The sequence below is a fragment of the Nerophis lumbriciformis genome, linkage group LG08 (assembly GCF_033978685.3).
Source record: "Nerophis lumbriciformis linkage group LG08, RoL_Nlum_v2.1, whole genome shotgun sequence".
NCBI classification, from domain to species: domain Eukaryota; kingdom Metazoa; phylum Chordata; class Actinopteri; order Syngnathiformes; family Syngnathidae; genus Nerophis; species Nerophis lumbriciformis.
Window position 1 is genome coordinate 18704236 of NC_084555.2, and position 23455 is coordinate 18727690.

Consider the following 23455-nt stretch of genomic DNA (forward strand, 5'->3'; position numbering starts at 1 on the left):
CCTGTATTTGAACCTGACACATTCATTCATCATTCATTGACTGCGTGGGTTCCTTCCGGGTACTCCGGCTTCCTCCCACCTCCAAAGACATGCACCTGGGGATAGGTTGATTGGCAACACTAAATTGGCCCTAGTGTGTGAATGTGAGTGTGAATGTTGTCTATCTGTGTTGGCCCTGCAATCAGATGGTGACTTGTCCAGGGTGTACCCCGCCTTCCGCCCGAATGTAGCTGAGATAGGCTCCAGCGCCCCCCGCGACCCCAAAAGGGAATAAGCGGTAGAAAATGGATGGATGGATGGATGGCTAATCTAAACACTAGAGGTTACAATTTCAACTTTTTTCATTCCAATAGCCTATAGAGGCACATCCGGACACTTCCGGGTTTTAGGTGATGGTCAAGACGCGCCCCATTAGGTTACTCTTTATTTACCTGAATCAGTGCAGATTTGGGTGTATTTTGAAAGGTTTAGAGGCAAATATAAAAGCGATAATGAAAAAAATATTTATAATTTTAGACATTTATTTATACACTTTTAAGAAAAATATGTTTTTTAATTATTTAAATCATTTATCATCACCAAGAGGTTAGTGCGCCCTATGAAATCACTTAATTTGACACTCACGGTGTTTAGAGAAGAAAAGATTGGAGGCACATCATGTATTTACCTCTGGAGGGGTCCACGAATTAAACATTAATCGGTAAAAGACAAAATTGGACTTATTCGTGCATCAGTAAGTAACATATTTGATTGACATAACGAGTGCCGTGTTGATGTGATAGTGACGCTAATGAGAAAAACGATACGTTTATTTGCAGTTGATTTCCTGCTAGAAATATTAGTCCCATCTTCTATTCATGTCTGCAATTGTTTTTATGGAGTGAAGTATATATTTTCTCTCATTATTTAGCTGTATATGTCCCTGTTGTTCAGCTTTAATCTGTGCTAGCGGTATGATTCAGTATATGCTGTTTGAGGCTACGAGAGATTTATTCATCTAGTTTATTAATACTATTAAATCAAAGAACATGATCCTCACAGTGCCCCTCCCACCATCCAGGTGAGAGTGAGCATGATGCAGCAGGTAGATAACAGCATCATCCACTCCTACATGGGGCTGATATGTAAACTGTAGAGCAGTGGTCCCCAACCCCGGAGCCGCGGCCCGGTACCGGTCCGTGGATCCATTGGTACCGGGCTGCACAAGAATAAAAAAATAAAAAATAAAAATTAAATACATTTATTTACTTATTTTTTTAATTTTATTATTAAATCAACATAAAAAACACAAGATACACAATTACAATTAGTGCACCAACCCAAAAAACCTCCCTCCCCCCTTCACACTCATTCACACTCATTCGCACAAAAGGGTTGTTTCTTTCTGTTATTAATATTTCTGGTTCCTACATTATATATCAACATAGATCAATACAGTCTGCAGGGATACAGTCCGTAAGCACACATGATTGTATTTTTTTATGACAGTGCGGCTTGTGTTGCTCAACTGCACTTCCTGGATGTAAACAACCCAATTGTGTGCTTTTATTGCGAAAGTGTGTCGTCGTGACGTCGCTTCCTGCGCGCGGGGTTACGCTACCAGGAGCTAATGAGAGGACTGTCATCCGCGTACAACTATTCAGGGCCCACACTGTGTACTATTACTGCTACAAGTAGTACTACTGCACCGTCGCAGGTATTTGAACGCGTTCGTCAGTGTATTGTCGTGTCGTCGTCGGAATGCGATTGTTTTAGTCTCTTTCCTTACCGAAGCCCGAGCTCTTGTTGACGTCCAGGACGTAAGTTCGAGCGGGGCAGGCTTGTATTCTCTCAACTTTTACCGCCTCCATTATGTGAGCTTTGCATCGGTAACGTAACGCCCTCGTTAGCTGTCCAGCTGGCTGGAGCCACATACCGGGCCTTCTTCACACGGCAACTTTTTTTTCCCTCCCAGCCGGTCGACATGAAGCTGCAGTGTGATGTGGAGGTGGTCAACCGGATGCTGCCCACCTTTGGCATGAAATGTCGCGGCAAGGGGGTGAGAGCGGTGCTGTCCATCGGGAAACATTTGGACAAGATGAGTCAACGCAGTAATGTCTATTTGATGATATGCACTGCTAAGGACAGAGCTGGCACCAAATACAAGGTATGATATGCAAAACACTCACTATGCGTATTTAGTAATCTGTTCTCATTGTTGACAAATAGTGCACTCTACACAATAGAACGACGGATTAATAATCGATTATTATGCCATCTGCACTGTCCTTTAGTAGAAACTCACATGCAAAGTTTGTTAATTGACATAAACACTCTTGGAGTCTTTTAGGTCAGTGGTCCCCAAACCATACTTGCCAACCTTGAGACCTCAGAAGTAGGGAGATATTCAAAAGGCCCGCTTGGGGTCATATATATACATATATATAATAGGGCTGCAACTAACGATGATTTTGATAATCGATTAATCTGTCGATTATTACTTTGATTAATCGATTAATAATCGGATAAAAGAGACAAACTACATTTCTATCCTTTCCAGTATTTTATTGAAAAATCTGGCATACTGGCACCATGTTCTGGACATTGGGGATGCAGCATACACCAATAATAACACAGAAATGTAACTCATCAGATCAGAACTGAATCAGATATTGTACATGTTTCTGTTGTGAATAATAAAGGATTCATTTTAGGCTGCCTCTGAATAATACATACTTGCCAACCCTCCCGGATTTCCCGAGAGACTCCCGAAATTCAGCGCCTCTCCCGAAAACCTCCCGGGACAAATTTTCTCCCGAAATTCAGGCGGACCTGAGTGACGTGTCGACAGCCTGTTTTCACGTCCGCTTTCCCACAATATAAACAGTGTGCCTGCCCAATCACGTTATAACTGTAGAATGATCGAGGGCGAGTTCTTGGTTTCTTATGTGGGTTTATTGTTAGGCAGTTTCATTAACGTCCTCGCAGCGCGGCAACAACACACAACTACAGCAGTCATGTTTTCGTCTACCGTAAAGCAGTTCGTCTGCCGTAAACAGCAATGTTGTGACACTCTTAAACAGGACAATGCTGCCATATACTGTACATGCATATGTGACATTAACATCTAGGGCTTTTAGAGAGTGCAGTGCACAACTGCGCACACAACAAGGAGACGAAGCAGAATGCATCATCAGAGAGGGTGTTCAGCATGGTTAGAAAAATAGTGACAGAGAATAGAACAAGGATGGACAATTCAACCCTTAACTCAACAATGAGTAGATGAGTGTTATGTGTGTGTATATGTGTAAATAAATGAACACTGAAATTCAAGTATTTCTCAAGTATTTCTTATATGTATATATATGAAATACTTGACTTGGTGAATTCTAGCTGTAAATATACTCCTCCCCTCTTAACCACGCCCCCCCCAACCAACCCCCCCCCCCCCCACCCCCCACCCCCACCTCCCGAAATCGGAGGTCTCAAGGTTGGCAAGTATGGAATAATAGCATGAAATATTCCAGCACCTTCATAACGTTTAGTTATACTAAAGCGTCACTCAAATCTAAATATATTTATATAGCTTTATCGGGCCGGCTACATTGATCCATTATGAAACCAACCTGAGATGTTTCTGTCCGTTACGTTTATTTCGAAATTGGTAACCGTGCGTTTTCTCTCTCAAAACGGAGTCAAATGTGCCGGAGACACATTATCAGCCCCGCGTTGCAACAAAGGCATAACGTTAACGTTACTCACAAAAAAGCTGAACTCATGAATGCTTGTTGCCTCTATGGACTTAAAAAGTTACGTACCGTGAGTTCTTCCCTTCATCCATGGCTCCAACATGTTTCCTTTTCAGGTGCTCCTGAAGCAATGTTGTACCATTGTGCCATTTTGCAGGAAACGGTCTTCTTTGAAGTCTTTAAAGTAAAGTGTTCCCACACTTTTGACGACTTAGGTCGTACACTTTTCTCCATTGAAGCAATAACCTCAAGATGTTTCTCCGCTGAACTATCAGTATTGTTTTCCTGCGCCATTTTTCGAATGTTTCCAGCATAGGAGACAGCGTTGTCACGTGAGCTGTACATGACACATCATTGGCTAGCTTACCTCCACCTCATGAGACGTAGCCTCAGCGCCACCCTGGCGCTGTTTTGTACTGTTTTTGTACTTATTTTGATTATTGTTTCTCAGCTGTTTGTAAATGTTGCAGTTTATTAATAAAGGTTTATAAAACAAAAAACAAAACAAAAAAAATTAAAAACAATAAATAAATAAAAAACCTCCGCGCATAGCATAGTTCCAACGAATCGATGACTAAATTAATCGCCAACTATTTTGATAATCGGATTTAATCGATTAGTTGTTGCAGCCCTAATATATATATATATATACACACACACAAACGAAAAAAGAAATACTTGAATTTCAGTGTTCATTTTTTTACAGCCTTGTGCTTCTCTGACCGTTCATGAGTGACTATATCCGTTCGGCCACCATGTTCAATGGAGAAGTCTGATCTACAAAATTTGTAGGCAGCATACCCCTTCCCCTTTGAGCTGTCCTGGATGAACTGAAATTCTTTTTTCCAATAATTGTGGAACTTGCAAGCGTACTTCTTACTCGTCGTCGCCACGTCTCTTTTTCAGCTTCTTCTTCTTCTTCTGTTCTGATTGCCGCGCTTGACTTCGAGGTGTAACCGTTATTATTGTCTGGCCGGAAACGGCGCCCAGTGAAGAATGGTGTAGCAATATTGTTGTCCGGGTGGAAATCGGGAGAAATTTGTGAGAATGGTGGCCCCAGGAGATTTTCAGGAGGGGCACTGACATTCGGGACACTCCCGGGAAAATCGGGTCCGTGACACATTTGTTACCGGGCCGCAGGGAAATATTAAATAATTTATAAACTACTGCATTTTCTTCAACTTAACTTCCGCCTGTCCCACTAGATCAGGGGTGTCCAAAGTGCGGCCTGCGGGTCATTTTTTAACGGCCCCATGGCACATTTTAAAAATACGATTAAAAAAACCCATAAAAAGTGGTATAAATGAGCAAACAGGTGAAATGTAACAAGAAAATGTTGCAATGTTGACTCTAATAACACACAGCTGCCATGCAGGCTGTTTCTTTATTAAAAAATAATAATGAATCAAAATCAACGTCATTATGAATTATTGACCTATTCAAGGCCCCAATTACTTCACATTAAATATTTCACTTTGAGATATTCTTTGGGGAAAATGTTGCATATTTTGTGTTTGCCATATAAAAAACTGAGCTGTTTTTTTTAAAGAAGGGCCTAAACAAACAAACAAAAAACATAAACAACAAGAAAAATTATAAGTGACGGATAGATCTGAAGCTGACCTCGAGATTATTGTGTTAAAAGTAAACAGTAAAAACTATTTATGATTTATTTTTTTAACACTTTAATGAGTAGGACCCTTTTGGATCCCCAATAATTTTAGTGGGATTTTTTTTGCTCAAAAAATAATAATGAATTAAAATCAATGTTGTTATGAGTTAGTGACCTTTTTAAGGCTCCAATTATTTTATAAATAATTGCAAAAAAGGTTGGCGACCACTGTTTTAGGTGACCCAAATGTAAGTGTTTGTTCTGGTTAAATGGTCAACATTTATGTAAAAATTGTAGTCGATAATTTGACTTATGAGATTCCATTCCGTTGTGTGTTTTTATTTTCTTATTTTTTTGTATTTCACAATTTTTTCATTTGAGCATTATATTTTTCATTGTATTATTTACATTTTTAGTATTTCTTATATATTTTTATTCTCAAGTTTGATCATGCATTAGATATTTTACATTATGTTATGTTTTACTCATAATGTTTAATTTATTTAACTTAGGATTTATTGTTACATGTATTTTAAAATTTATAGAAAACAAATATTGCCTTAGCTGCCATAGCTCAATTGTTGTTTCTATACCATTGCAACCTACTGCTACAATAATTACCATGTTGTCTAATTAATACCTCTCTGACAGTGTCAGTCAAACCGTGCATTCTTTTTTTTCTCTCAGTACAGTCATCCCTTACCACATCGCGCTTTAAATATTGTGGCTTCACGACAGTGCACATTTTTGGGGTTTAAAAAAAAATTAATGTTCCACAATGTTTTGGTCCTAAATTTAAGCCTTTTCGAGAATAAAAAGGGTATATGAAATAAGAATATCATTATTACAGTTGTAAATCGATTTTTAGATGCATCACAATTCGGACATGGACGATTATAAAATCAATTAGTAAACGCTAATAATCGATTTATTTATTGTAAATGTAGTAATTGGCTGACCACAGAGAGCACCTCACTGAGAGATCTGACAAGCTTCTTTATTATAGTTAAGGCTCTTATGTTCCAGTTTTGCACACTTTCCATTAATTTAATAAATGTGATGGGAATTCCTTATTACAAATGCACTGTTTTTAAAAGTTGCAAGTGATAAATGGGTATTTAGTGGAATGAAAAGAAGTGTAAAACTATAACTGATTAGGGCTGCGACTATCATCGATAGATGATTGGCCCTGCGATGAGGTGGCGACTTGTCCAGGGTGTACCCCGCCTTCCGCCCGATTGTAGCTGAGATAGGCTCCAGCGCCCCCCGCGACCCCAAAGGCAATAAGCGGTAGAAAATGGATGGATGGATGGATGATTTTGTTTGAGTATTTAGATAAAACACACTTTATAGCCTCAATGCGTATTTTAGGGAAATTGGTTTACATTAAGTAAACATTTTTCAACTTGCCATAACCTTCATTATTTTTTCTAATACATGCACATCATCAACATTGAAAATGCCCTTTTAACATGTGTGCATTAATTAAACAAAAACAAAGAAAATGTGCACTCTTTTGCAGCGGCTGTGCAGAAACTATGTTTGTGTATTCAAAGGTTTGAATTTTTTCCAATTTTAATAGTTGTACTAATTAAACGATTAATCAAAGCAGCAATCAAATCTTTTATTCTAATCAATTAATTGTTGCAGCCTAATTCTGACCATGCATTTATTTGGATATTACTTACAGGTTAGTTATAAATTTGCTGTTTCATGCAGACAACCCATCAAAACTAATTTAATTAGCTCAGGGGAGTTTATTTATCCGAACGGCTCTGCATAAAAGATTCAAGCACGCGTGAAAAGAAAGCTCTGTGTTCCTGTCAAAACCTGATGAGTGTGTGACTGACAAATGACAATACCCTGTTCTGCAAATAGATTTTTCCACTTGTGTCTTGCAGCTGAAAAATAACATTGAGAAGTTCTTTACGTGGTTTGTGGAGGAAGGCAAGGCTACCGTCAGGTTAAAGGAACCAGCCATCGACATCTGTCTGAGCAAGGTACGACGTCCTTGATTTGTCACACTTTATGACAAAATGTCATTTGAATAGGTTTAATTGTCATTTCGTTCTTTGTTGCAACTGTCCACTCGGTCATTTGTTGCCCAGACAAACACGTGTTTGTTTTGACTGCCTGGACAGACACCACAGCGGCCTCATTGTTTCCAGTTGCTGCTGAGTCTGAATGCTGTTTTGAACACTGCGCTGACCTTTCACCCAGTTTCTAACACAGCTGACCGTAACATTCAGGCACCAAATTAATATGTTGAATTAGTTCCTACAATGAAGCAATCTTCACATCATATAGCACACACCCTTAATGATGACTAACCGTAGTTTCCGACACTTAACACACATTTTACTGTATTATTAATCGTGATTATTTATTTGGACCACAAATTTTCACTTTCTGTCTAGCCTTCATCTTTTTATTCCTTCTTAAAGGAGGTAGGTCACTATAAATTGTCGTGTCAGCTGAGGTTACGTTACATACAAACTGTACTTGAAATTTGACCTCGCGCAGAGAAGAAAGCTGAGAAAAGTCTGTCGCAGCGTGTCATAAAACCTTATTTAACTGTACAAGTTCTGAACTAGCATTTAAGTTTAAAAAATAAGATAAGCACTGGCAATAGCAAAACATAAATACTTAGTCTTGGGTTTAATTGTCATACAATTGTTAAAAGACACATAAAGGTAAAGAACAATGAAAATATGCAGCGTTAATCTTTGCATGCTTAAATGTGTTTCCCAATAATCTGTAATGGTTAAGGAAAAATCCAGTATTCCATAACCATTACAGTAGTACTTCAATTTAGAAGGTTAATTGGTCATGTGAAAGAGCTCTTAATTCAAACGCTTGTATCTCAAATCAACTTCTCCCATTGAAATTATTGAAATAAATGTATTCGATGCTTGGCCCTCCAAAACAACATAATTTCAACATGTAACATGCCTTTAAAAAACCCTAACTTTTAGATAAGAAATATTATACAAAAACAATACTATATAATGTACCACTAACAACTACAGTAGTTTTATAAACTAACGTCATAATAATAATGTACAGCATTTGTCTTGGAGACTGGACTTCTACGGTATCTCCTTCCAGCGGCTTTTCCGTCAAACATCATCAGCTTTTCTATATTTTCATGGATAAATGTCCGCCGTTTAGATAGTATTGTAGCATTCTTGGCTGGCGTTATTGTGCAGACTAGCAGGGATGAACTCAAATTGCTTCGCCAATGATGATTTATTTTTTTAATTCAATTATTATCATCCACTTCTTCTCAGCGGTGTACTTCACTCTCACTTTTGTCTTTCCCATGCTTGGGAAACAAAGTTATGTCAATCTCTAGAAAAAAGCTAATGCTATTGAGTAGGGTCAGATGTTAAGGCGGATCTTACGGTGTTCACTGTGACATTTTATTCGTCAACTAATGGTGGGGCTGCTTGTGACTTAAAGCATAATAATTATCAAAAAAAACTCAAAACACTCTTAAGTTGAGGTACTCTTTACATTAGGCACTAGGGTAAATCATACTGCTGACTGAGCGTTAATGACATCTGATATTCTGTATCAACATCCTAACAATGTCAATTCCTTCTCAGGCCGAAGCCAACAGCTTGAAGAACTTCCTCTCGGCAGCTCGCTTGGCCGACAGAGGAAGCGTGACAAGCAGCCTCCCGCTCTCGACCCTGACATCCGTTCGCGCAAGAGAGGTGGAGCAGCCCAAAAAGAAGCTCACCATCATCTCGAAGAAGGACTACCCACTCACCTCCAGCTTTCCTTACTCTCTGGAGCAGCTGCAGGTCTCCTACTGCAAGCTGTCACGTGTCGACATGCGCATGCTTACTCTCAAAGGTGCGTGTTGCAACCTTTTCATCATATCTTCTCGAAGGGACAATAACATAGAAGTGGAGTAGTCAATGTACAGCTTGTACAGCATTATATACAGTATTTACTGTCCTCTGAAAATAACAAATGCCATGCGAACCGATTTCCCAAGGGACGGCGTCATGCCCTGCTTCAGAATGTCAGAGTACATATTGGAATTCATGATTCCCCTCAATCAACAACAGCTTCCCAACGCCAGCAGCGCTAATGCAGTCCCAGACTACTACCACCATGCCTGACTGTAAGCAAATCACAACTATCTTCCTATTAGGGCTTTCAAAGTTAACGCGATAATAACATGTTAACCATAACGACGATCATTTTTCAACATGTATGCGTCTTGACTCCTTCTTGACCTTCTGTCCATTCCGTAGCATGGGGAAATGTAATGCGTCCAGTTACTGTTGAGCCTAAAGTTGTAACGGTACACAAACATCTCGGTTCGGTACGTACCTCGGTTTAGAGGTCACGGTTCAGTTCATTTTCGGTACAGTAAGAAAACAACAAAATATACATTTTGTGGTTATTTATTTACTAAATTTGTAAACAATGGCTTTATCCTTTTAACGTTGGGAACACTATAACAATTATGCCCAAAAATGGAAATAGCTCTGTGTGTGATGGATGTGAGCCACCACTAGGCTGATCAGTGCAACAGCAGGCAGTCATGAATGCTAAGGATAACAATAACATACATATACACACAGGGTCGATTGCCAGGGTTCATGTGGTCAACATATATAAAATAAAAACTAAATAAGATAAGGCTCAGAATTGTTTTTTAACAAAACCTTTCTACAAATAAAGTGCAACATTTCTACATATAAAGTGCCACATTAAACTGCCTCAAGTTGTTGCTCAGATTAAATAAAATGACAAAACTTTCCTTCTACATATAAAAAGTGCAACATTAAACAGTTTCAAGTCAACTCAGCCTCAGATTAACTTTTCTTTTTTTCCCTCAGCCTTTAACCCTGGTGACTTTCACTCAATCTTCATGTTTTTTGCCAGAAAAATCAGTTTATCCACATTGTCTGCACAAAGAGCAGACATGTTTGCCGTTACAATGTCTCCAGCTGTGGAAAATACCCTTTCGCTGGGCACGGAGGTAGCAGGTATGGCGAGATAGTGCCTGGCTAACTTGGCAGTAAGAGGATATATGGGCTCATTGTTCTTCCACCATAGAAGTGGGTCAAAATCTAGTTTTTAATGCAATATGGTCTTAAATCTGCTGCTATAAAAACACCAACTGCATTTGTTATTGCTTTAGCCCTGCCTGACTCGCCGAGGAGAGGCTGCTTGAATGCGGTGGGGAGCTGTGTTTGCACCACGCTCGTTTTTCTCTTCGTTGAAGCGATGTTCACTTGTGGGTTGTGCCGCTTCAAATGGGTTAGCATGTTTGACGTGTTGCCAGAAGCATACCCTACTGCTGCTGAACAATGTCGGCAAACCGCTTTTGCTTTGTACACCTCTGGTCCTCCATTGTTGTATCGCACCGCGAAGCCGAAGTGTTCCCAAACGGGAGATCTTAACGAGGCAAGAGGGTCTTCCAGCTATGGCTTTTGCATGTTGTCGTAGCCCGGTCGTAGCTAGCATGCTGCGTGTTGTGCCTCGGTGTGCATTGTTTACACAACGTGCGCTACGCTACTTATGTCCGTCCGTGCGGTGCGCTACTTAATATGTTTGTGTGGAAACTCGTTCGGTGCACCTCCGTTCCGAACCGGACCCCCGTACCGAAACGGTTCAATACAAATACAGGTACCGTTACACCCTTAGTTGAGCCACAAGCTTGAAAATAGCAAGCAGAAATGCACAAAGAAAAGCATGGCAAGTCGTTCACCCGACAAGACTATAAGTGGGAATCTTTGGGCACCTCATGATTCGATTACGATTACGATTCAGGAGCTACGATTCAATTAAAATTCGATTATTGACGCATCTTTAACGTATGTATACTGATGCAGTTTTACATTTATTTTCGTTTCACCAAATAAGCGTTTATCACTTGAAACTTAATAACCAATGCATTTGTAACAAAAAATAAGAAATTAATTCCCACATTTATTAAATTAACGAAAATGTGTGCAAAACTGGAACATAAGTGCCATAATATAAAGGAGCTGGTCGGATCTCCCGGTGAGGTGGCTCGCTGCAGTCAGCCAAATTTTAGAACTGTCTGCATGACTTTATTTACAATAAATGTATCGATTATTGACGTTTACTTATCATTTTATAATCATCCATGCCCGAATTGCGATGCATCTTAAAATTGATTATTTCCCCCTACTCTAGACAAGACTATTTTATCTTCGATCGCCGTGAGACGACATCATTAGAGTGAATTCCTGCTGGCGTGCTCTGCCTCTTGTAGAGAGGAGTTCACATCCGTGTTTACTTTACACTTGAGTGCATTAATAACATAAAATGTAGATTGTTACTGTAGGTGCTTTAGTAAGATGGAATAAAAGCTCAACAGAAAAAAAGACGATAGAGAGGAAGTTGAGAGTCACATTTATCGGAGACTTTTGTCAAAACATGTCAAAACACTTCTCACACATTTCGGCTTCGCAATAATAGTGCTATGCATCAAATCTGGTCTAACTACCAAAACAATGAAAAATAGTTTTTACATTACGATAATGTTTTGTCAAAGATTTTTTGTAATGTAATATGTGATTTTTCCACCTAAATATATGCTTTCTGGCAGTTAGATATAAAGTGTATATTATTTTATAACCTACTCTGAATGATAGTCCGCAATTACAGAATGTATAGCAGGCATTCTAACAATAAATATAGATAGTTTTGTCATGCACAGATATGAATACCATTAACTTGTACAACATGTAGGCCTCTGGATATAGTCAATTATTCAAACGATAAATGAAAATGAACTCAATAACTTTGCCGTCATCGATAAATTGCTACTTCTTTGTTTCTTTTCTTTGGCTTCTAAATAGTATACAAAAGGTCTTGGAAGTTCTTGAAAACGTGAAAAGTGTCTCCATAGCGGCCACTCCACTGGACGGTAAAATGAAACGGCTCTGGGGGCCCAAACTTTGTCATTCTTTGGTCACTGTAGCCGTGTAGTCCTGAACTCTGACACCATGTCATGTTAATGAGGAAGCTGAGCTTGTTACATACAAGACTCATTTATTTCAGTTGTCTCGAGTTCAACACACATGAGCTAACATGGCTAACATTAGCAACTCTTGTGACACAATTCATGTGACCTACGGTGGCCTAGGATGGACAACCAAGGCAATTCTCACAACAGACCACAACTCTTTTATTCACTGACATTCCCACTGTAAATTAATTTGAGTTCTGTCAGCTGCCTGACACTTTATACATACATGACTTGCTATCTACTGTAGCCATTTTAAACAACTGAGAGGGTGTAAAATACACTTTATTTAAGATCTTAAATGGACTCAACTTATTTTTAATGCATCTAAATAGCTTATTGACATTTTCCTAAATTATCATTCCGTGACATGTCTAAAGTGCATCATTTGCATTGCTAGAATGATCCTGTATTATTCCATAAAACCTTTTAACTTTTTTTTTTTATTGTATCCTGATTTAAAAGTGTATCTTCCAGTTTGTGGCTATTATAAGTCAGGAGAGGATATGCATTTTTACAGCATGTTTTAAAGAGAACATTTTAAAAATGACTTTGGGGTATATTATATTGATCAACTAATTAATTGAAGTCTCAGCACCTGAGTGCGTTAATCCGACAGTGTAATTACTGTACATGAATCTACAATCTTTGTTTCGGTACACGCAGGCAGAATCTACTTGCAATTCTCTTCCACGTGTATTCTTGTGTGTAGTAGTGGTTGTAATAAACATTGACATTTGAAGCGACACTAATTTTAATGTTAATTCTTACTCATATACACTTTAATTCTACGTCACTAGCGAGTAACAGTGTAAACTTTTCAACTATGGAAGATTATCATTGTCAAATGCTTACTATTTTGTCGATACAGACATGTAAGCATTTTACTATATATAATAACTACAGTATATGCAGTAGGATGTGGGCATTAATTTTTTTAAGTGGCATTAAAAAGCATTAAATTAGATCTGCTGATATCTGTAGAAACTGTAATTTATTAATGATGCAAAATTATATTTATCTGCAATTAATCGCAATTAATTTTGAGTGAAATATGAACAAAGTGATTATTACGATGAAATATTTTAATCGTTTGTCAGCCCTACCTCCTACACTCACTTGTGTTGCCACTAAGGGCTAGGTAATTTTTTATTCTACATTGCTATACAAGCTGTAGGCTGACTACTCTAAAGCATTATCCAAGTTTTATTTGTAGTACTGTCAAATGATCATTTCCCCTCGGGGATTAATAAAGTATTTCTGATTCTAATTCTGATATAGAGGATATGCGATATAAATTAGATACATTTGGCCAATCATAGCGCTTTTAATACTGCTGTTATATCGTAAGAATGCATTTTGCTGACACATTCTAGCTGTGTCTTACAAATTTGACAGTGACGAGTAAACGAGCGCGTCCTCAATGCAATGAAGCTTCCTCGCTGGCGGCTAACACCCCTCTAGAGTGTACAGTCAGCAAATCCTTGCCTCCACGGGGACAAAAAAAGATGTTTCTTACAAATAGTATTGTCACTGGAGGACAAGAAATAGCTAAACATGTTACACTACACTCCGTAGAAGATGCTAACCGCCAAGATAGAGCTCTTGAATGTAAACAAAGGTGAGCAGATCGATACCAATATCAATAGTAACAATCTCAAGGATAGTATCAGCATATGGTGGATACTACACTCGTTAGATATTTTTTAATTATCAAAAAATATTTTGTTGTTTTTGTTATTGTTTACAAAATCAGCAAATAAGTACCTTGACACGGGGACTTAATTGGCAAAAACCAACGGATTTAAATCAGATCCAATAGTAGAAAATAATTTAAATATTGAATTTATATTGTTGCTCCGCTGTTTTTGTCTGATTATAACTGTAATAAAAAATGTAATTATTCAATGGTCTTGAAAATTTGAAGTATTAGTATCAGCTTTGGTATGACCAATATTGCCCCAGAAACTACTTCGATCAATACCCAAATTTGTAGTATCACCCAAAACTATAAGTATCCAAACAGAATAAGTGTTTATTACATTTTAACATAAGTGTAGATAGAACCATGTTACAACAGAAAGTAACCAGATATTAACAGTAAATTAGCAACTAGATTAATAATCGGTTTGAGAAAGTGACACGACTGGAAATGATGCAATTTGCTACTTTATACACCAGCAGCCAAATTAGGAGCCTTTGTAACCTGTTTTGAAATGGTTCTATTATCATTAATATGCCAAATAATATATCGTGATATATAGTTATCTCAGGAGGCTGTAATGTATGTCGTGCTATAGATTTTAGGCCAGTGGTCACCAACATTTTCGAGCCCACTTAGAGGATTCGGTTCAAACTTTTTGCTAATTACCAAAGACAAATTGTTAAAACTTTAGTCCAATAACTGCACAGGGATGGACAGAGCTAAAACCCGTCATACTTCTTAGCAATTCGGACCTTGGTATAATAAGTACGATGTATTAGCTTGCATTGAATAGGGCTGTGTCCAGCACAAATAGAAGACTTATAAACTCTACATAAAATCTCTGTGCAGCTCTTCTCAGATAGGGTCACTCCTAAATCACACTCCCAACGTGACTTAATTGAATTCAGAGACTCAGGGCGTAAAAGAGTAACTTGATTGTAAAAGTGTATGTGTAATTGATCCTCAGAAGTGGTGTCCAAAACGCATCTAAAACCGTGTCAGTCGGTAAGTTTGGAAACCTGGGAAAAGTATTACGGAAAAAACTGTGGATCTGTAGATATCTAAAAAAAAATTGCTTAGGAGGTGAACATTTATTACAAAGTTGCTGAAAAGAAGCAAAAGTGTTGTCAATGTATACATCTTTAATGTTGTTGATCTCAGGACTTGACCATCATAAAAAGGCACTATAAACAAGAGAGGGAGGGAAAGCATGATTAGCAGTTATGGGTGCAAGACTAGGAATAGTCTCTAGACCAAAATAGTGTCTAAGGTAACCCAAATCCTGATTGAGGTCTTTACAATTCGTATAAGAGGTGGTAGTTGAGTGAATAGGAGAGTAAACCAAAGCTCTAAGAGAAACTGGTTTAGATGAGTTTGCCTCCAAAACCAACCACAAGGGGAGGGGATCAAATGCTTCATATTGCCAATATTGAAGAATTCTAATGTTGGTGACCTAGTAATAAAATGTTTGTATTTTTGTATGTACTTTCAGCTCTTCGTAAACTGGACCTCAGTAACAATCACATCAAGAAGCTCCCCGCCACCATCGGTGATCTGGGCTGCTTGTCTGAGCTGGTACTCCACAACAACCACCTAGAAGCCTTCAGCGAGGCCCTTTGTCTCTCCACCCTGCAGCGGACCCTGCAGCTCTTGGACCTCAGCCAGAACCGGCTGCGGTTCCTCCCCACTCAGTTCTGCCAGCTGCGGGAACTGGTGAACCTCAAACTGGATGACAATAAGCTGGTTTGTTTGCCGTTCCACGTCGGCCGCCTCACTAAGTTGAGATTCTTGTCCGTGGCACACAACCAGCTGGTCGTGCTGCCCGGTGACTTTCGCAAGCTGAGACTCGAGAACCTGGACTTGTTTGGGAACCCATTCGTCCAGCCCAACCCACTGGACAACACAATGCAGCTCACATTCCCGGTTCCTCTTCAAGAGCTTGCTTCCAGGGCTGTAGCAGACCTTCGGTTCGAATGATTTGCCATATAAAAATTCCCTATACTCTTTTAGGAAGGGGTGTCCAACGTGCGGCCACAGCTCGCTTTTCATTGGCCTGCGAAACATTCTAAAATTACAATTAAACAAAAATACAAAAAGCTAAAATGTTGATACTAAAAATATTCATAATACTAGTGATAATACACTTTAAACAGTAGCATAACACTGAGACACAGACTGTAAAGAAGCGTAAACTTAAACTGAAATTTTAATCAATGCTGAGCACATTCTGGGTATAAGAGTCATTCCAGGTTAGCGGTGTCCAAAACTGAGGCCCACAGGCCTTTTGCAGCACATACTTAATTTTTTAATACAATTAAACAAGAAAAACATGTTACACTGAACTTTAAAGATGTGATTTGTCATTTATGACAAAGTTTAGATGAAAATGATCAACAAAATGGCCGCACATCCTTTGATTTTGTCACGGTGGTGCATGTTAGTGACACTAGGATGCAGAGACAGAAGGCATGCGTGAAGATCAAAGAAGTTAATTCTTTAGGTAGAGAGCAAAAAACTGCAGAAAAAGAGCATGTAGCGGCAGTAGAGTAACTCACGCACATTGACTAAAGGCAAAAATCCTGGGCTGGCAAGGAGCAACAGGTGAACCTAAATAGACTTGATTAGAAATGGAAAACAGGTGCGCTGGCAGGAAACTAAACAAAGGGAAGGTGCAGCAAAACAAGGATTTCAGCAAGAAGTAGAACCAATATAAGAGCACCAGGACAGGAAATGATATAGACCACAGGAAAGTCCAAACTGTATGTGAGATCATGACAGATTTTTCAGTATGTGGCCCTGGGTATAAAAGGTTTGGACACCTCTGTTTTAAGGGTACTTTTGAAATGTCTTTTTTGAGCACATAGTCACAACACAATCTAGCTAATTAGCAGAAAACTGTCTGCTCTGAACAGGACAGTTTAGAGGCTGATGCTGTTAAGATACCTAAGAACTGTTGAAATATGTTAAATCATTTTCCACGTCTCATTTTAACCAATGATATTCTTCCACCAGAATTCCATACGGACCTCACCTCATTCCTGCACACCTATGCCGAGACCTGGACGTTGCAAAGACCTGCGACTGCGGACGCTTCTGCGTCAGCTTCTACATTAAGACAGCTGTGAGCATGAACCTGCACCAAGTGTCTCACACCGTGGTTCTGGTGGACGACATGGGCGGCACAGATGCCCCAGTGACACAGCACTACTGCTCTCTTTCCTGCTACTCACAGTTTTTGGACAAAACCCTCCAGAGGGGAATCAGATGAGGGACATTGAAACTGGTGCAGGTACTAAGGTGATGCTCTTAATGAGCTGGGGAAAAAAGGACTCCGCACTATGGACATTTGTTTTTTTTTAGGAGTTGCCTGTTTTACAACCTAAAATAACACAATACATGGCAAAGAAACAAGTATTCACCTGTTTCTAAAATATTTCTCCTGCAGTCCCCTACTGACCTACTTTAGGAAAAATGCAAGTAGGCGATGTCATCACCTCGGTAGCTGCTGCTTTTATTGCGCTAATAACCTGCCATTTTGTATACATGTTGAAGATTTAAATAAAAGTATACTTTTTTTAGGAAGATATTACAAGACTTCATTGTAAATGATTTGAATGCATGCAATGTGTCCCCAATATTAGGCACACTTGCACAAAAAAACATAATATACTGTATTTGGTTATAACTTGCAATGGCCTAACGTAGAATTACGTTTCTAATTAGTATGAGAGGTACAAAATATTAGAAACACTGTAAACAAACATTGGATGGAGTGCGTGGTTCTAGAGGGTTTACATTGAAAAACCAAATAAACTGCTCTGTTGATCTCATCAGAAGGCACTTTCAACTCTTTTTAGTCGAGTTCATACATCAGGGAGTTATGGAAGAGGAATCCAGCGGATGTAGAGTGATCGCTGACGACTGTCACCTTTCCATCTTTGTCGATTTCTCTCAACAACACAAGAGGTTGCTTTTTGTCAGGCTTTGGTTTTTCCTCCGTCTTGTCCACATCCTCTGCTGAGAGAAGTGTGCTCTCTTCTGCTGTGTGACTTGCTGAACCTCCTACAGAAGGAGCTTCCTCTTGTGCAGGCGTCTGGTTTGACTCGTCAATGTGGTTTTCCAACACAGATTCCTGACAGGAGTCTATTTCCATCTATAGAAAGAAAACAGATTACAGTACTTCCTCATATAATTGCCAGGGGTGTTAATTTACTCAGCTGCAGAATACCCTTAGGCAGGACTACTTAACTTGCGACCCGAGGGCTAAATCTGGCCCAGGAATGACATCATTCTGACCCATGAGTTCAGTTCAAAACTTGGGAGACAAACAACTGGAGTGTTCCTATTTTATGGAGGAACTTGGACCGCTGTAAACATATTGGCAGATCCTTGCATTGACATTTTAACCTTGCTAGTAAACTTAACACTCGGGTCCAAACTTGTGATTTACATAACTGGTGCGTCTCCCCTTTGAGTCATAAAGGCCTCAAGTTTATGAAGACCTGAAAAACATTTTGATTCTTTTTTCTTTTATTTTTTGCACACATTTCTCAAACTCCAGTCGTAAACAAAATTGTCAAATAGAAAATGTTGGCCTTTTGATCATAAAATGTCACAGGTTTATTCCATCCATCCATTTTTTACTGATCGGCCCTTCTAGAGTCTATCTCAGCTGCATTCGGGCGGAAGGCGGGGTGTTGACCTCATTGCAGGGTCAACACAAACCGACAACATTCACACTAGGGCCAATTTAGTGTTCCCAATCAACCTATCCTCAGATGCATGTCTTTGGAGATGAGAGGAAGCAGGAGTACCCGCAGGGAACCCACGCAGTCACAGGGAGAACATGCAAACCCACACAGAAAGACCCCGAACCTGGGACTTTCTTATTGTGAGGCACTAGCCCTAACCCGTCACTGGTTTATTAAATTAGTAAAATAATGTTATGTCAATTTATACGAATTGAAAACTGTGACATCCTTTGATCAAAATTCATTTAACGGGTTAAAATAAAGGCTAATTCTGTCAAATGTATTTTTTTAATCAAAATAATCAAACTTGAATTTGGAAAAATCGTGACTAATCAGTGAGGAAGTGTGTTTTACCATGTGTAATATCAGTGACGTACATAATTAATCTTACATGCTTTGATAAACTATTCATTGTTTGCATGATTTAAATTAATCTAAAAAAGACCCCAATATTTGGACAAAAAGGCAATTTTGTTGTCAGATTGTCAAACAAAATGTGTATGTTTTACTTAAATATGTTTCATTTATTTCATATTATTAAACACGGAAACAATTCATCTTAAGTATATGAGGTTTATTTTGAAGATAAATTTGCCAGCAAGCATACGACCAGCCACCTTTCAGGTAACCTTCCGCGGTTAAGGTAAAGGAGCATGTACGCTCAAATAAAATTGCGTGATTAATCTGTATCTATCTATACATGCTTAACGTGCTAGTTTTTTGTGATTAATCCCATTAGTTAACTTATTTTTGACAGCCCTAAAAAAAAAATGATATGTTTGATAAATTTGTTTAGGGCGGAAGTTGAGAAATTTTACTAAATAAAATGAATCCGACATGTTTTTATGGCTTTCAGGTATTGTCGAATAACTGTCAGTGTATCATACACCTGTGAAACAAATCAACATGACAAAAGTCATGTACAGTATAATGGACTAACAACAATTACGGCCAAAATACAGCAAAATTGTACTAAGGACAAACATGTCAACCTTTGTCCCTTGAGAGTTAAGGTGTGGTATTTATGGTAAGGCATCTAATTGAGTGGAGGTCAGTAAAAAAATAACATCGTGCGTCATTCCATTACAGGTTTTTTACAACATATTTTGCAACATGTTAGCCCTGAACTATGCATTTTTAAGCATTAAATAAACTAAAAATATCAATACTACTGTAGTATTGGCCACTAGAGGAGACCAAACCAATCAGAGCATGCTGTTCAGTATAATGGCAGCATTACTGTATTGGATTAAAGGAGTGTTGAGGTGACTGAAGGTTGTTATTTCATGTCCAGAGGGCTCTCATAATGTGAAAACATTTTATTTAGAAGGTCATAAAGAGTTATTTATGTTCTAGCTATAAAAATATTGGATTTATGATTAATAATTCCTGCTTTGTGGAAATTCCTTTATCAGGGTCATGTCTGGAACCAATCAACAGCAATAAACAAGAGATAACTGTTTATGCACCTAATATTGTGAATGTATGGCTGGAACAAATTTTTTTTCACCAATTCTGTTGACTCTGGGAAACATTTAAAATGTTTTCATGGCAATATTTAGTGTTAATTTGACATGAAATGCTCTTGTATCAGTATACTATGTGTTTTTTTTACTGTATTTAACAATATTCTGATTCGGGCTACTATTTTAACTGATAGATGACTTTGTTTGAGTAATCAGATAAAACACACTTTATAGCCTCAATGTGTATTTTAGGGAAACATTTTTTCCGGCTTGCCATAACCTTTATTATTTTTTCTAATAGATGCACATGATCAACATTTAAATTGCTCTTTTAACGTGTGCATTAATTTAAAACAACAAAGTAAATGTGCACTCTGCTGCAGTGGCTTTGCAGAAACTATGTTTGTGTATTCAAAGGTCTGATTTGTTTTCCTTTTTAATAGTTAAACGATTAATCGAAGCAACAATCAAATCTTTTTTCTAATCAATTGTTGCAGTCTTAATTCTGACAATGTATTTATTTGGATATTATATACTGGTATTATTTGCTGTTCGCAGGCAACCCATAATAACTAATTTCATTAGCTCAGAGGCTCTGCATAAATGATTCAAGTAAACATGTTTTTTATGCTTTAGCTGTGAACCTTAGCTGGAAATTCATTGCAGATATGTCCTGAACCAATTAACATTACTATGTCAGGATATAAATCTCACATTAACATGTCCCACCTTCTCTTTCGCAGTTTCTTGCATGTACGCGTCCATCACTTGAGCGGGCGACCCTGAACACGAGTCCACTGCTGCATCTTCTACATCGCCTGATGCTTCAAAGGTGACTACAGGGCTTTGCTTCTCAGGTGACGTCTGTAACAGATCAACACTTGCTGGGTTTTCTTCCTTGGTGTCCATTTTCTGTGGAACATCCTCGTTTTTAACAGAATCTTTGCTTCCGTTTTCGTGACTGATCAGTTCTTGGGGTTCCTGCGCGTTCTCCACCTTATCGCTTCCTTTGTCATAAATTGGGGCGGGTGACTCTGAACACGAGTCCACGGCTGCATCTTCTACATCACTACATGTTTCGAAGGTGACTACAGGGCTTTGCCTCTCAGGTGAAGTCTGTAGCAGATCGACACTTGCTGGGTTTTCTTCCTCAGAGTCTATTTTCTGTGGCGGATCCTCGTTCCTAACAGGATCTTTGTGTACGTCTTGGTGACTGATCAGTTGTTGGGTTTCCTGCATGTTCTCCTTCACTTCATGGCTTCCTTTTTCATACATCTTTTCTTCATTTTTTTGCTGTTCTTGAACTGTTATTTTTTCTGTCAACTCCACCTCTTTACCAATGGCGTCTTCTTTCAACTTCTCCTCCTCCTCTTCTTTCACAGGTTCCTCATTTTCTTTTTTCAGCTTCTCTTCCCCATCTTGATTTCCCCTGCCTTCCATCTGTTTATTCCCCTCCTCCATGTCTCCTTCTGTCCTGTCACGATCACCGGCATGCTGCGCAAAGAACTCTGTCGCCTCATTAGAAGGAAGGACAGGCAGAGTCACAGTAAGTTGTCCTTTCTGTTTGCTAAACTTGGCCTCTCCTTCCTCCTCGTCCACAGGGTAGGACAAAGGTAGCTCCAGTCTGTAGGCAGGACTCTCAGATTCCAGAAGCAGACTTTTCTCCTTCACCTCCAGGTTAACGTCCGCTACCGACTTCAGGAGTGGGACATCTATAGTGACGATAATCTCTTTGGGCCTGGGGCTCTTTGCCGAGTCTCTGGAGTATCTAAAGTCCTGCAGGTCAATGAAGGATCTGTATTTCACAGTATAGCTTGGCTCAGAGTGCTTTTTGATTTTCTCAGGTTGGATTACGTAGCTCCTAGGTTTGGGATCAGGGGTGATTTCTTTTGGTGGTTTTTCATCTGGGTATGGGAAGGCGAGAGGGTCATCTTGAGGGTCTGTCGGTTTGAATCCAGGGATGCGTTTACGAATGACACAAGGATGAGGCATCCCTTTATACTTTGTCTTCATCTCCTTCATGTTGTTTTCATCCAAAGTGACCTTGAAGGCATCCTGAATCGCCTTAACGGCTGTACTGCTAACCATTTCCATAAATTTTGAGTTTTTGTTCGCTATGTGAAGGGTGTCTGGATGAAAAACAACATCATAGATGGTGATTTTGTTTCCCTTTGGATCTGTGTCTTGCCTCCCTTGGGACAGATTGTGAGGAAGTGACCAGCATTGTCCCCTGCGACCGTCCTCGGAGACCCCACACTTACATTCAGGCTTCCCTACTTTTTCATTGCCACAGATGTTGATGTAACACTTCTGCTTGCGGTTCAGACTGGTCTTCAGGGCCCTGAATGGCTGTGGGTGGATGAACTCAATGTTGTTTCCCCGTTCCTGCTCCAGGATGGCGATCTCCTCTTCATAAATTCTCCTATTCTCTGGATCTGATATCTCCTCGGCGTACTCATGCAGCATTTTTCTGAAATTCTCATCTTTAAAAGCCTTTGTCAGTCTCTGAATTTCATCCACTGACATGTTGAGCTCCTTTAGCTTCTCTCCCAACTCCATATTGAAATATTTCTACCACAGGGGAACCTAAGAGGAGCTTTTCGAGGGGATTATGCCTGGAAGACACTCAGATCACCTGCAGAGGTAGAACGGAAGTAAACGTTTCATTGAAACATTCATGAGCCTTAATTTGCAGATTTTCACATATTTCTCAATAGTCAACTTTAGTACCATGTGTAATATCAGTGACGTACATAATGAATCTTACATGCTTTGATAAACTATTCATTGATCCAAACTGACCTACGTGGCCGTGGTTAGCTATAGTGACTTTGAATGCTATTGTTAGCTTAAGTTTTTTGGCCTCTTTCATTTAAATTGTGTTGGGGGTTTTTAACCTACCGCCGAATTGGTCCCGACTTGAATGTAGTCCGAATGTCTTCGGTTGTTTGGTTTACATTGTCCGAGGAATTCAACAAAATACGGACCGCGTTTCGCTAAAACGCCTTTCGGATTCGCTCGAGCAGTTTGCTAAAGTAACCATAGCAACCAAAACACTGCCTCACGGTGAAATTTTAAAATGAATACATTTCAAAAGAGCAATTTTTTTTTCACACCAAACCACATATGTTGAGCATAGTTGTCATCCAGAACAAAAAACACACAAATTAGA

General features: G+C 39.1%; 2 protein-coding genes across 4 annotated transcripts; one reads left to right on the top strand and one right to left on the bottom strand.

Moving 5' to 3' along the window:
• Positions 1-1564: 1564 nt before the first annotated feature.
• On the top strand, positions 1565-17652 carry lrr1 (leucine rich repeat protein 1). 3 transcript variants are annotated; one of them, XM_061968385.1, is made up of 6 exons: positions 1565-1696; positions 1955-2146; positions 7242-7340; positions 8949-9201; positions 15559-16033; positions 17079-17652. In XM_061968385.1, the coding sequence occupies exons 1-6, from the start codon at positions 1610-1612 to the stop codon at positions 17332-17334; spliced, it is 1362 nt and encodes a 453-aa protein (XP_061824369.1). In that variant the 5' UTR covers positions 1565-1609; the 3' UTR covers positions 17335-17652. The 3 variants fall into 3 exon arrangements, with proteins under 3 accessions (XP_061824369.1, XP_061824370.1, XP_061824371.1); XM_061968386.1 differs by having other exon boundaries at positions 1570-1868; XM_061968387.1 differs by having other exon boundaries at positions 1570-1853.
• LOC133611523 (protein kintoun) lies at positions 16255-23327 on the bottom strand. The gene is made up of 3 exons (XM_061968384.1): positions 23185-23327; positions 21013-22918; positions 16255-18219 (listed from the first exon to the last, which is right to left on the bottom strand). Exons 2-3 carry the CDS (start codon positions 22840-22842, stop codon positions 17920-17922), a joined length of 2130 nt encoding a protein of 709 aa, XP_061824368.1. The 5' UTR covers positions 22843-22918; positions 23185-23327; the 3' UTR covers positions 16255-17919.
• Positions 23328-23455: the final 128 nt, after the last annotated feature.